We start from the raw sequence: 13,690 nt of genomic DNA on the forward strand, positions 1-13,690 counted from the left end.
CAAACCACTAACTTAAAACTCCAATTACTCATATCCTTTTTCTAATGTACAGAATTATAAACATTGTTCTATTTTGTTTCTGTTATTCATTACAGTTAGTGGTAAAAAACAAACAAACAAGACCTAAAGAACATTAAAAGTAAAAACGTTTAAGAGTACTAAAGAGAGTATTTCGTTCTTCATACCGTCCAAAAGAGATCATTTCCTTCATGATCGAAACCCTGCAGAGCACAATTTCCACCAATAATTGCAAGAGGAGAGGAAATGTCTCCCAATGTCCCCAGCACAATTGCATTGGCCCCATCTGCTACCTAAGAAGGGAAAAAAGACAGAAACTCTCAAACAATGCTGCACGGGCACACTGGAGGTAACATATATCTCTCTTTTTATTTAGATACTCAAAGTCGTCTGTCATCATTTCTGAGAAGCCACATGGTCTCCTGAAAGGCAGGCCAGGGCTGTCCACTGAGGACCGTGTCTGTGGCTTATACGTGCTCATGCAAGGATGAGCACAGACCCAGGATACACTCAGGCCCTTGGTCTCTCACACTAACCTGCTACGATAACCTGCTACAAAATCCCAGGCTCTCTTGGAACACCAGGTTCTAAAGGCCAAATTCCCCAGAGAATCAAGACATGCCTTTAAACACCCAAACTTTTGTAACCTATTTTAACTGTTTTAGATGGAAATCTTTTTAATACTTATTACTCAGTTCTCTTACTACTGCTCTTTTTAATCGTAAATTGTAAAGTACTAAAAACTACAAACACCTATAGACCCACCATCCAGAACTAATAAATGTCTTGACTTCCTGAATAAAGTACATAAGCACAATTTAATTTATTTTTGGAAGATTTGAGGACATCTTTGTAAACACTGTTTATTGTATAGGAAAATAGTCCTTACTTACATAATCTTTAAGTAGGAAAACTATAAAAAATAGATTGGCTATAAAAGAGAGAAAAGAATTCATAAGAAGCCAAAACTACTAACTGGTCAATCAATCAATCAAGTTAAAAGGTAAAAAAAATAAACTGGGAAAAATAACTGCAATATGTAGGACAAAGAGTTAATATTTCTCATTAATAAGAGAGTTAATACAAAGTAAATAAATAAGAAATGGGTAAACACACCCCAAGCAAAAATAAATAAATAAAATAAACAGGAAATTCACAAGAGAAGAAATACAAATAGCCAACAAGTATGAAAAAAAGTTTATTCTACAATACATCATTTTTCACTTTTCAGATTAGCAAAGATGAAACCTATTGTTCGTTAGGGTGTGATAAAACAAGCACTCTCATATTCTGAGGGGGAGGTGGGAAAACAGTAGTCTTTCTAGAGAGCAGTTTAGCAATATCTAACAAAAATTTCACTTAAAAAAGGTTTTTAACTCAGCAATTGTAAAGCTGAATTCTTGTGATCATTAATTTTATGTGTCAACTTGGCAAGGCCATGGTACCCAGATATTTGGTCAAACATTATTCTAGACGTTTCTGTGAAAGTATTTTTTAGATGAGATTAACATTTAAATCAGTAGACTCTGAGTAAAGCACATTACCCTGTAGAATGTGGGTGGGCCTCATCCAATCAGTTGAAGGCTTAAATAGAAAAAAGACTGACCTCCCTTGAGGAAGGAAGGATTCTGCCACCAGACTGCCTTTGGACTTGAGCTTCAACATCAGTTCTTTCCTCTGTCTCTAGCCTGCTGGCATACCCTGCAAATTTTGGACTTGCCAGCCTCCACAACTGCATGAGCCAATTCCTTAAAATAAATCCATCTCCACTCCCTCTCTTATATATATACACATCCTATTGGTTCTGTTTCTCTGGAGAATTCTAATACAGTCCTAAACTCAATTTCAGTCTTATACAAAAATGCAACAGTATCTTTGTCACATTGAAATAGGCAAAGATTTCTTAGGACAGAAAGAGCACTAACCATTAAAGAAAAAATAGATCAGCTAGACTTCATCAAAATTGAAAACTTTTGCTCATCAAAAGATACCTACCTATTGGAATAAGCCATGTATTGAGAGAAAATATTTATTTTACATGAATCTAACAGAGAACTTGTACCCAGTATATCCAAAGACCATCTACGAATCAATAATACACCCAAACTACCAATAAAAAATAGGCAAAAGACTTAGATGATTCACAAAAGAAGACATACAAATAAAAAATAAGCACAAGAAAAAGTGTTCTACATCACTGGTCACAAGGAAAATGCAAAATGAAACCACAGTAAGATACCACTTCACACCTACTAAAATGACTCAAATTACAAAGACTGGCAACACCAAATGCTGACAAGAAATGTGGAGCAACTGCAACTCTCACACATTGCTGATGGAAGTGTAAAACGGTACAACTACTCCTAGGTATTTACCCAAGATGAACTAAAACATATGTCCACAAAAAGACTAGGACAAAAATGTTTACAGAAATTTTATCCATAATTGCCCCAAACTGGAAACAACCCGAATGTCCATCCCACATGTCCATCATCAGAAGAATAAATAAATTGTGGCATATTCACACAATGGAATTACTATTCGGCAACAAAAAAGAACTACTGCTAGGGACTTCCCTGGTTGTCGAGTGGGTAAGACGCCATGCTCCCAATGCAGGAGGCCCGGGTTCGATCCCTGCTTGGGGAACTATAGCACACACGCATGTAGCAACTAAGAGTCAGCATGCTGCAACTAAGAGCCCACATGCTGCAACTAAGAGCCCACGTGCTACAACTAAGACCCAGCGCAGCCACAATAAATAAATATTAAAAAAAAAAAGAACTACGGCTAAATGCAACAAGTATGACTCTCACAGATGTTAAGTGAAAGAAGCCAGACACCAAAGAGTACATTCTGTATGATTCCATTTGTATGAAGTTCAAGAACAGGGAAAACTAACCTAAGGTGACAGAAATCAAAACAGTGAATATCTATAGGGAATAGGAATTGACTGGAATGGGGCACAACAAAATTTTCTGAAGTGATGAAAATGTTCTACTGGGTTGGCCAAAAAGTTGTTTGTTCCGGTTTTTCCATAAGATGCTTCCATAACACCCCCAATATATTTTTATTGGGGGGTGTTGATTACAGGGATCAAAACGCATTGAACTGCACACTTAAGGTTTGTGTATCTCACTGTATGTACATTTTACCTCAATAAAAAAATACCAAAGGAAAAAAACTGCATTTCTAAGAACTTACCCTTAGGAAATAATCAGAGAAGTTGGCAAAGATATATGCTTATGAAATTATCAATTGTAATAGAGAAACTATGGAAATAACATAAATATGAAACAATATGGAAAGGGTTAAACAAATTATGATATATTTTAACACAATGAAATACTATAGAGCCAATAAGAATAAAGCATAGATATATAGTAACTTCAATATAAAGCTGAACACAATATAAACTTCAAGATAAAGTTCAATACAATACATATATTTCTGAATAAAAAGGCCACATGTAATATCCAGGGAGTAGAAACAACCCAAATGTCTATTAACTGATGAATGGATAAATAAAATGTTGTTTATACATACAATGGAAAATTACTCAGCCATAAAAAGAATGAAGTATGATACATGTAACAAAATGTCCAGAATAGGGCTTCCCTGGTGGCGCAGTGGTTAAGAATCCGCCTGTCAATGCAGGGGACACGGGTTTGAGCCCTGGTCCGGGAAGATCCCACATGCCGCGGAGCAACTAAACCCGTGCGTCACAATTACTGAGCCTGCGCACCACAACTACTGAAGCCCGTGCGCCTAGAGCCCGTGCTCCGCAACAAGAGAAGCCACTGCAATGAGAAGCCCACGCACCACAACGAAGAGTATCCCCCCTTCCCCACAACTAGAGAAAAGCCTGCGCGCAACAACAAAGACCCAACACAGCCAAAAATAAATAAATAAAATAAATAAATTTATAAAAGAAAATGTCCAGAATAGGCAAATCTATGGAGATAGAAAGTAGACTGGTGGTTGCTTAAGGATGAGAGGTTGGGGGAAAATGGGGAGTGACTACTAATGGGTATGGGTTTCTTTCTGGAATAATGAAAATGTTCTATAATTGATTGTGGTGTAGTTACACAACTCTCTGAATAAACCACTGAATTGTATACTTTAAATAGGTGAATTGTATGGTATATGAATTATATCTTAATAAAGCTATTATAGAAAAAAGTAAAAGGCTACATGTATATAGTATGATCCCATTTTGTAAAAAAAAAAAAAAATTCACTCACAAATACTTAGTAAAAAGTCGGGATAAATCAATTCAAGAGTTAAATGCTATTTCCAAATGAAGAAACCATGCATAATTATTTTATTTTGCTTCTATATCTTTTCTATAATAAATTTGGATTATCTGAGTATTAAAGTTGCCTGTAGATGGCAGGCTACAGTAAGTGCTTCTCCTAGAAACTACTATACTAAACTTTAATGCAAAGCCACCAGGAGACCTGTTTGCTGGCTCCCTGGCTGTTGGCAGAACTCTTAATGGCAAATCTTGACAGATGGTAGTAGCACAGATATACCTCCTGAGAGATAAGCTGGAGTGTCAAAAAGTGGTTACCAACCATGACCAAATAAATAAGTGTCAAGTACACAAAGGAGATGTAAATGGCAAAATCCGCATGTTTTTTAACTACACTACAACAACCACATAAAAAACCAAAATAAATGTCTGATCTCTTTTAATCATAAAAAAGAAAAAGTGGACACTAATAGGTAATGGAAGTTTTATGGTTATAAAGGGGTATACTTGCCTCTCTGTAGAACAAATCTGAATTATTGTAGACATCATAAGCCAGAAGATTAGTCTGTGTCCCCACTAAAAGAGCATCATAGCTGAGTTCAGGGTTCAGTACTCCTGCAGCCAGGCAGCTGACCGCCTGGTTAATGTTGAGAAGCGAAACATCAGACTCCAGGGGGCTCTGGAGGACCCTGGAGGCACTGAAATGCTGGCTCCGGGCATGAGGGTTGTGAATAAAAACCTAAAAGAAAAACAGTTAATTACATCTCCTTAAAATACCAAAAATGTAAAATTAACATACATCTTTTTAAAAAAGACTCAGGCTGTTAACAGATATCAACATTCACAAGAAGTGACTTTAATCATCTACAAAACTTAAAACACCCATACACAGTTCTGTGCATGGCTGGCCTTCAATCACGGCAAACTGTGGAAACCCAGTGGTTCTTAGCCTTATAAAGAACAAGGTAATAGCCAAGATCTAGTTGTTGCTTCCCAGGGCAGCTTATATACTACCCACCAGTAGAGTGTTAAAGCACTCTTACAAACCATCATTTTCCTGGTCAACCTATAGGAAGCTGCTACCAGCTACAATGTGATTGCTACACACGAAGATCAGAGAAAACAGAATAATAAACACTTCCTTTAGTATCTTCCATCCAAGCACCTAACTAATTCACTTCCTAACCCTTAAAACTGGTAGTTTTAAGGTCTGGTAGGTAATAAATTTGTCTTAAAAACCTAAACTGCATCACACAAAGCAAGCTTCTTGAAGGCTTTCATAGTCTACACTAGTAAGACAGAATTAAATAATTAGCTCAAAGTTAATTAATTTAGCAGTTTCAACTATCATAAATATAATCATCTGAGTATCCCTACAAATCTTTAAATTTCCTTGGGCTTTTGTAAAAGGAGGTTTAGACTAAAACATGCATTCTCAAGAGGGGTGATACTGCTCTCAGGACAGGTAGCTGGGTTTGGGGTTGGGGGGGATCTTAGACATTAGAATGGCTTCTGGCCTCCAAAGGGTCTTTATAAAAACAGATATACTGTACATCTGTGGTATGAAAATTTCATTAGGGAAACTTTCATTTTCTGAAAAAAGCTCCATGGGAGGCAATATGGAAAAAAAGAAAAGGATGAGAAACTGCACTAGAGATGCCTTAAGCCCCTTCCAGTTCTAAAATTTGCTAATTTTAAATGAGCATTTCACCCCTTGGTATAAATCTGTAACCAGGCGAGGCCAGTTTGGCTGCTCACCACTCAAAAGGCCAATACTCGAGAGGCAAGTTTTGGTGGAAAAGGAAACTTTGCTTTACTCAAGAGGCCAGCAACCTGGGAAGATGGTGCACTAATGTCCTAAGACCATCTCCAAGTTGCCAGTTAGGAGACAAAGGTTTTACAGGCAGTGTGAGGGAGGGGTCCGCAGGGTGCATGAGCAGCTCGTGCACAATTCCTGGATTGGTTGGCATCAAGCTGAAGTTTCAAGCATCACCTATCTTCTGGCTTCAACTGGTCTGGGGTCTACATGCTTGTGATCAGCAGTTTTCATCTGGTAGGAGTCTGCTCCCTGTAAAAACAGCTTAGGATTGTGTGTCAGACTTTTATAGCTTTCAGGGAACTGGGAGTTGGGAATTCCGGTGACTCTTTATGGCTGGTTTAGAGTCTAAATTGTTGCCAGTTTCCCAGCTCAACAGCTTGCTTCTCCATCTTCACATTCCTAACCATTAACTCTTGAGCCAGCCTTCTGAGACTCAGGGGAGGCCTGGGAGACTAAAGCTTTTCTACAAACAAGAGGCAGGTAGAGGACATGAAGGGGAGGGGTCTGTCCCAGGAAGGCCCCATAGCGTCCTGCTTGGTTACAATGCCTGCTTTTCTTTGATAATCCTCAATCCTGAGGAGGAACAGGTGTGGAACAAGAAAGGAAAGTCTGGGATAGAGAAGTTAATCATAAACTCAGCAGAGGAACTCAGTTTTAGGGGACTCGGTTTTAAATCCAAGCAGGATTAGTTTTAAATTATTATCTAAACAAGGTAACCTATTCGACAAAAAATAATTTTTAAAAGATTGGTTAGAAACATAGAGATAATGTGTTTAGCTACTGAATATTGTGTTCACGTTCTCATTTGTGTAATACTTTATAACATGCTTTTATAAACATTACTGCATTTGGTCCTCACAACATTTGGTCCTCCTGATATACAGAGGAGGTCAGAGGGGTTAAGGCCCTTTGCCAAGGTCTCACCACTGATAAGTGACAGGGCTAAGATGCAAGCCTGGGGTCTGGCTCCAGTAATCTCCAGCCACATCTTACTTCCTTTTATAACAGTTCTGAACAAAAGAATTCTTACAGAGTCTTCTAGTAATTAGGCTGAGAAAGAACAGGAGGCAAAATAACCTATGGACTTCACGTTAACTGTTATTGGGATGAAAAGAGTTTGGAGGTTGCTGTCAAGAGCAAGAGCCCCAGGAGTCTGGTTTCTCCCTAGTTCCCCTCCTGCTGTTCTCTGCATACAGCAATCAGTGCTCTGGAGACTCACCTGTCCCTCAGGCTCAGCCACACAACAAATAGACCACTCCCAGTGCCTTCAGCCAAAGGACTGGCTGAAGTTCACAGACCTGTTCTGGCTGAGGGGGTGTTGCTGACAGTATAAATTCCAACTAGGCCCTCCAACTCCATGGTGAGAGGAAACATGCCCCCCGATGAACTAATGTTCATCCTGCAAGAAACCCCTTTTTAAACCATCCTTGCTCAGGTTCAGAGACCAGATCCCAATAAGTCAGCCCCCCATTCACAACAGAGTCCCACTGAAAATGACAAAATCCTGTTTCTAGAGACATGGGCCCTGACAGTCAAGGAGGGCTTTAGCCTTACCTGCAATGTCTGTTTTTAAAGGAAAATATATTTGTGTATTATTTGGATCATAAAATAGTACCAATTTTTTCTTTAAGTCTAAAGATAAAAGATCAGGTCAGAACTTTTCAGATTTGTTTTGAAGTTCTGAATATAAAGTGTCCAATTACACAGGACATAGGAACTTCTCTCTCTCTCCCTTTTTCCCCCCCCATCTCCAGAAAGAGCCTTAGAATCAAGTGCCCCTGCCTCCCACTCTAGGTCACATTCTAATGAAAGTGGTTCCATAGAAACCTCTGCCTGACCTTCCCGCTTCCACTCCTACACTCCCCTCCCTGCATCTCTGTTGCAGCACCAGCCAGTAATCCTTTATCTAAAACATAAACCAAATCCCATCATGCACTTTATTAAAACCAAGGTCTTTACCGTGGCCTACAAGGCCCTATATGATCCAGCCGCTGGCTACCCCACTGCTTCCCTCAATCCATTCCAGCCCCAGCAACTTTCTTGTGTTTCCGGAACACACCAAGTATATCTCTACCTCAGAGCCTTTGTACTTGCTGATACACTTACTCCACCTGTCTGCAGGGCTTGTTTCCTCATTTGCTTCAAACCTCTGACCCACAGTTATCAGAGGTCTATCTGATCACCCTGTCTAAAATAGCAATCTCCCATCACCCCCAACCCCTTACTCTGTTTTTCCCCCATGGAGACAGTGTGTGTGTTTCTGTTAACTATCTGGCTCCCCCTCTCAAAGTAACCTCCAAGGGGATGAGACTTGTCTGTCACCTTCACCGTTGTAACTGCAGAGCTAAGAACAGTGCCCAGCACATAGCAAGCCCTCAATAAATCAGGGGCTGAGCTAATATCAATGGGATCTTTTCAGCCCACTTATGTAGCTGCTATGCACCTACAGCAGAACCAATATGAATTTTTGGTATTTGTCAGTGCCTACTAACATTATTATGTACGAGGCTCTGTGCTAAATGCGTTCCTCCATTATACAACTTAATGAAAATGAATCATTACTTTTTACTTATGTATCCCAAGGCATGGCATATGAGAAAACATACAACATAGGTGGCAGTGTCTCGAAAACTATAAGTCATTATATAAATGTTAGCTTATTAAATCCACACTGGGTCAGAGAACATGCACTCTAATCTCATTTCTACCGCTTTCCAGTTGAACAGCCTCAAACATTGCTTTGAACCTCTCTGAACCATTATTTCTAATCAGTAAAGTGGGAGTAATAAGAAGAAAATAACAGCTAACAGTTAGTGACCACTGCCTATATGCCAAGCGCATGACATGTATCAGTAGTAACTTAATCCTCTTAGCAACCCTATGTGGTAGATACTAAGTACCTTGCCCAAGGCCATGAACTTAGTAGGTACCGGAGCCACAATCTGTGACACCTGTGCTATATGGCAGCGGTTGGCAATTTAGCAAGGATGCTGAGATGATTAACGTAATAAGGCTTTGTACCTGTTAGAAGTTATTACACTTGGCGTCATAGTATTCCATGTTTTTGGGGCATGCCTCCATCAACACACAGTATCTTGATTTGCCTTGTCTGCTGTCCTTCTGGACTATAAGCTTTCTGAAAGTCAGGACTCCAACTTTATCTCTGAACCCCCAAGATCTAGCACGAAGGAGGTGTCCAGTAAGTCTGGTGAATGCTGAATGACCATATCTTTTTCGTCTCTGTGATTCTCACACCTTGCCCAGCACCTGGCACACAGTAAGCCCCTAAAAGGTACTTAGTAAATAAATTATAGGAAGACACGCGACTGTACATGGATAAAGATCGAAAGTGCAATTTGAATCACTTAAGTTAAGGGTCTTTGTGATTTTTTTTTCCCCCGTAAAGTTGTTTGGCTCTGAGAGGCAGTCTGAGATAGTAGGAGTTCCAGAGCGAAGGGCAGAGGCCCTGGGCTCTAATCTGGGGTCTGCCATTATTGCTAACCCTGACCAAGCCATTCCCGCTCTGGGGTCTTCTCTTCCGTAAGCTCCCTGTCTGTAGAGAGACACCAACATTGTCCGAGTCTAAGTGCCTGAAGACAAGTTAACTTGTCAGAAAAGCCGTTAGCTTTTTCTGAGCTTAGCTCAGAAAAGCCGTTCTGCGTGATTATTCATGGTTTGTGCAGCAGGACGGAGAGCTACGGAGGCTACTAACCCGTTGCCGGGCAACCTTGGCTGGGGGCGGAGCCTGAGAATGAGGAGCTGGACTGCAGGAACCTAGCGGGCGGAGGTCGTGGGGACTCCAGGGGCCCGGGCCCCGTGCGGGTGGGAACGTGTGGGAGCGGTTACCTTGCCTGCTTGGGTAGCGGCCGCCAGGCACGGGTGAGTCCCGTCGTAGCGCCCGACAGCCACCATGCGGGGGATGATTTTGTGGCGCAGTTTCAGGGTGAACACAGGCAGCAGCATGATGGCGACAGCTCAGGAGAAGAGGGCTAGTGGTCCGATACCGGTGCAGCGAAGCCGGCCTCACTCACGGCGGTGAAGAATGAGAGGACCGGGCCGGCCGGGAAACTGAGCGGAACTGAGCTGGACCCCAGGCCACAGCCTTTTTCTGCGGCTGCGCAGGCCCGCCCACATAGTTCTGCGGCTGCGCGGTCGGGCCTCAGGCTCGGCTGAGGCTGAAGCTGGGTCTCAGTGGTGGAGTCGTGTCTCTTGCAGCTGTAACTTAACCCGCGTTGGATTCGACTCAACTAACAGGTCTACAGTGGCGGTGTCTGAGCCAGCGCACCCCTGGGGCTTCTTCTAGCACTAAACCAAGCTGCTGCACCGTTGGAGACTACGCGCACGTCAACTACACTCCAAAGGGTCATTAATTCAAGAAATATGCCTTGAATGTCTGCTCTTCTCCTTTAGCTGTTATGTTGATGCCCGCAGTAGTTACTAAATGTATCGACTCCTTAAAAAAAATGTTTTAAATTCTCACCTTTAAATGGTCCATGGCCCTTTGTAAGATGCTCTATAAATTTTAAATGCGAACACGAAAAATTGAAAAGTCATTAAACTTCTTGACATTCATTCAGATAATTTTTGAGGGTTTACTATGTGTCAGGCACTGTTCTAGACAACAGAGGTATGGTAGTTAACATGAGACAAACCTCTGCCCTCCTGGAGCTGACCTCCATTTTGGGGGAGACAAACACTAACTGAGAAATACATGTGGGAGGTCTTTTGGTAGTAAGTGGTAAGGAGGGAAGAGGGATAGAAGTTTGGAGGGAGTGCAGTTTTAAATAAGGTTGTAGGGAAGAGACCTCACTGAGAAAGTCACGTCCAGGCAAGAACTTGAAAGAAGTAAGGGAGTCAGTTTTGAGGAAGAGTGTTCCAGCAGAGGAAATTCAGGTGCAAAGGCACTGAGGAATCGCTCTGGCTGCCTTCTGGAAATAAACGTTTAGGGCTGAGGGACAAGATGAATGGGAAGCAACAGACGAGACTGAGAAGGAAGCCAAGTGAAGAGAGTGTTGCCAGGAGTAGAAAAATAACCGTGTCAGATGCTGTAGGTGGGTCTTGAAAGATGGGTTCTAGAATATTCTTGATATTTGCATTTTGTAATTACAGCCGTACAAATGAGCATCTTTTTTCAAGCGTACTGGGGGGGTGGGGGTCTGTGACTAGTTGTAATCTCTTCTGGAGATAATGTCAAAAGACTAAATTTGGGCTTCCCTGGTGGCACAGTGGTTAAGAATCTGCCTGCCAATGCAGGGGACACAGGTTCGAAAAGATTAATAGTACTACTAACTATTAAGATTAATAGTACTACTTCTGGGGAATGTTGTTGTGAGAATTAGACCAACGAATATAAATAAAGGACTTGAAGCAATGCCTGGCACTTAATAAGGGATCCCATTAATGGTTAATATCATTGTTATCATAAGGTTATTATTATTACCTATAGCTGAAAAGGCTGCTTTTGACTTGTTAGGGTTGCTATTGTAATAAAGTTGGTGTCTTTTTTCTTTTTTTAGCAGGTAGCTTTGTTCCAAATATCCTCTCAGCACTGGGGTTAGAAAAACCAACCTCACTAGTCAAGGTCTGGTGGAGCTAGGTGAGAGACCAAGAATTTAGATCCTGACTCACAGGGGCCATGCCTGCCACCTGCCTCTACCTCTGTGTCCTCACCTCGCCTATGCAAAGCACCCACACTAGAGGGTGTGCAGGTGTAAAGAATGGAGGCTCTCACACATTAGGACTCAGGATTAAAGGCCTAGACAGAGGCGGGGTGAGAGGGCCCCCAGGACCTGTGGCCTCCACTAGTCTAGTCACAGGATTGACGTCTGGGAAGTGGAGTGGGGCAGGGGAGCAGCTGGAGAAGGATATTTGCCTTCATCTTTACGCACTGTAGTGTTGGCTGTTTTCATAGTGAGTTTGCTTTACTTTTGTAATTAACACATATGCACAACTTGAAAATAAAGGAGTGTGAGGGTGGGGACTGTCTGTGAACTTAAGAGATCCACAGCCTCTCCCCCGCCCATTGCCCCAGAACCTGCCGATAAAGGACCCCAGCTTTAAGTTTCCCCAAACTTAAAGGGAGTGACCATTAGGCCGTGGAGGGGCAGGGGCCGGGGACCACTGGGGCAGAGCAGACGGCACAGAGCCTGGCTCTGTGAGAACGGTTCACAAGCAGCCCTCCCGGATGCTCCGTCCTTCAGTCTTTCATCACATGACTCCCTGGTAACTCTGGGATGCGTCTGCTGGGGGCCGTGAAGGTGAGGCCCTTCATGTGGGTCTCTTCTGTCAGCCCATTTCACACATGTGAAATGAGGAGTAGAAGACTCACGTGCAAAGCCACTTCACAGCATGTCACTTACACAGAACAGAAACAGCTAACCTTTGGTCAGCAGACAGGGAAAAGCTAAATAATAATAATAATAGGAGCTAACATCTGTTGAACACTTACTATGTGCCAGACTCTAAAATATTTACTTGTATTTTTATCTCACTTAATCCTCATAATAACTCTATGAGAGAGGTAATATTATTATCCCCATTTCACAGTTTGCAGAAACTAATTTCAACTCCAGTTTTCCTCTACTCCCCACCTTATTCCACCCCAACCTGCACATTTCACTGAACTGGTAGGAAATGCCATCCATCAGTGTTAGGTACCCCCCATCACCCACTTTACCACACCCCAACCTCAGAGAGACCCATCAGAACCAGGGAGGCCTACTGATGCCATAAAATGGGGGAAGGGGTCTCTGACCCCCAGTCTCCTGTGGTTGCTGCCAATATCCTTGTCCAAGGTCTCAGTGGTTTCTTGTTATGGGGGGTTCTCTGATACTTCCATAGGACTTGAAACGCCCTGGAGAGGCGAAAAATCCCAGCGCCCAGGGTCCCATATCCCTCGAAGCATCATTGCCTTCTTCTTGGGGCTCTTGCCACATTCCCAGGTGAGGCTGGGGTCCACAATGGTGCTCAGATGCTTGTAGCTTAAGTCTGTGAATAACCTCAGGAAGAGATGCTGAAAGTCAGACTAAGTGAGAAACACTTATATTGAAATGGAACTTTTTCATCAAAATTCATCCACTGTGCACTTAAGTAATTTTATGGTACGTAAATTATGCCTCTAGGAAGTAGTTTTTTTTTTTTTACATTTTGAAATCAAAATATAAGCTCATGTCACTCCCTTACATAAAATCCTCCAATGGCTTCCCATTACAAGTTGAACAAAATCCAAACTTTTAACTTGGCCTACAGAACTCTGGTGTCTGTGAATCATCCCAACACACCTCATGGTCTCACCTCAGGGCTTTTGCACTTACAGTTCCCTCTGCCTGGAATGCTCAGCCCCCAGATCTTGTCAAGCCTGGCTCCTATGTGTCAATCAGATCTCAGCTCAAAGCTCCCCTCTTCAGAGAGACCTGCCCAGTGCCCCAGCCCTCGCTTGCTCCATCTCTCTCACTCTCACATCATTCTGCTTTATTTTCTTCATAGTGTTTCTCTCTTTCTGAGATGATCTTCTTTATTTATTTCTTTACTTGTTTTTTACTTGTTTTTTTTGTCTCTCCACACTAGAATTCAAGTGTCTTGCCCACTTTTGGTAGGGGAGC

General features: G+C 42.0%; 1 protein-coding gene across 3 annotated transcripts in view; it reads right to left on the reverse strand.

Annotated features, from left to right (window-relative positions):
- Window positions 1-13,690, reverse strand: part of BBS2 (Bardet-Biedl syndrome 2) — a 57,967-nt gene that overhangs the window by 21,460 nt on the left and 22,817 nt on the right. The window contains exons 1-3 of one of the 3 annotated variants that reach the window (XM_082366968.1): window positions 9,936-11,618; window positions 4,778-5,009; window positions 186-307 (exon numbers count right to left, since the gene is read on the reverse strand). In XM_082366968.1, coding sequence (XP_082223094.1) covers window positions 186-307; window positions 4,778-5,009; window positions 9,936-10,052 — 471 coding nt within the window. In that variant the 5' untranslated portion in view covers window positions 10,053-11,618. Of the gene's footprint in view, window positions 1-185; window positions 312-4,777; window positions 5,010-9,935; window positions 11,619-13,690 lie in introns of those variants that run through there. The other 2 variants (XM_082366967.1, XM_082366966.1) reach the window with 2 other exon arrangements.

This window comes from Balaenoptera borealis (genome assembly GCF_965194805.1).
Source record: "Balaenoptera borealis genome assembly, chromosome: 19".
Taxonomy (NCBI): domain Eukaryota; kingdom Metazoa; phylum Chordata; class Mammalia; order Artiodactyla; family Balaenopteridae; genus Balaenoptera; species Balaenoptera borealis.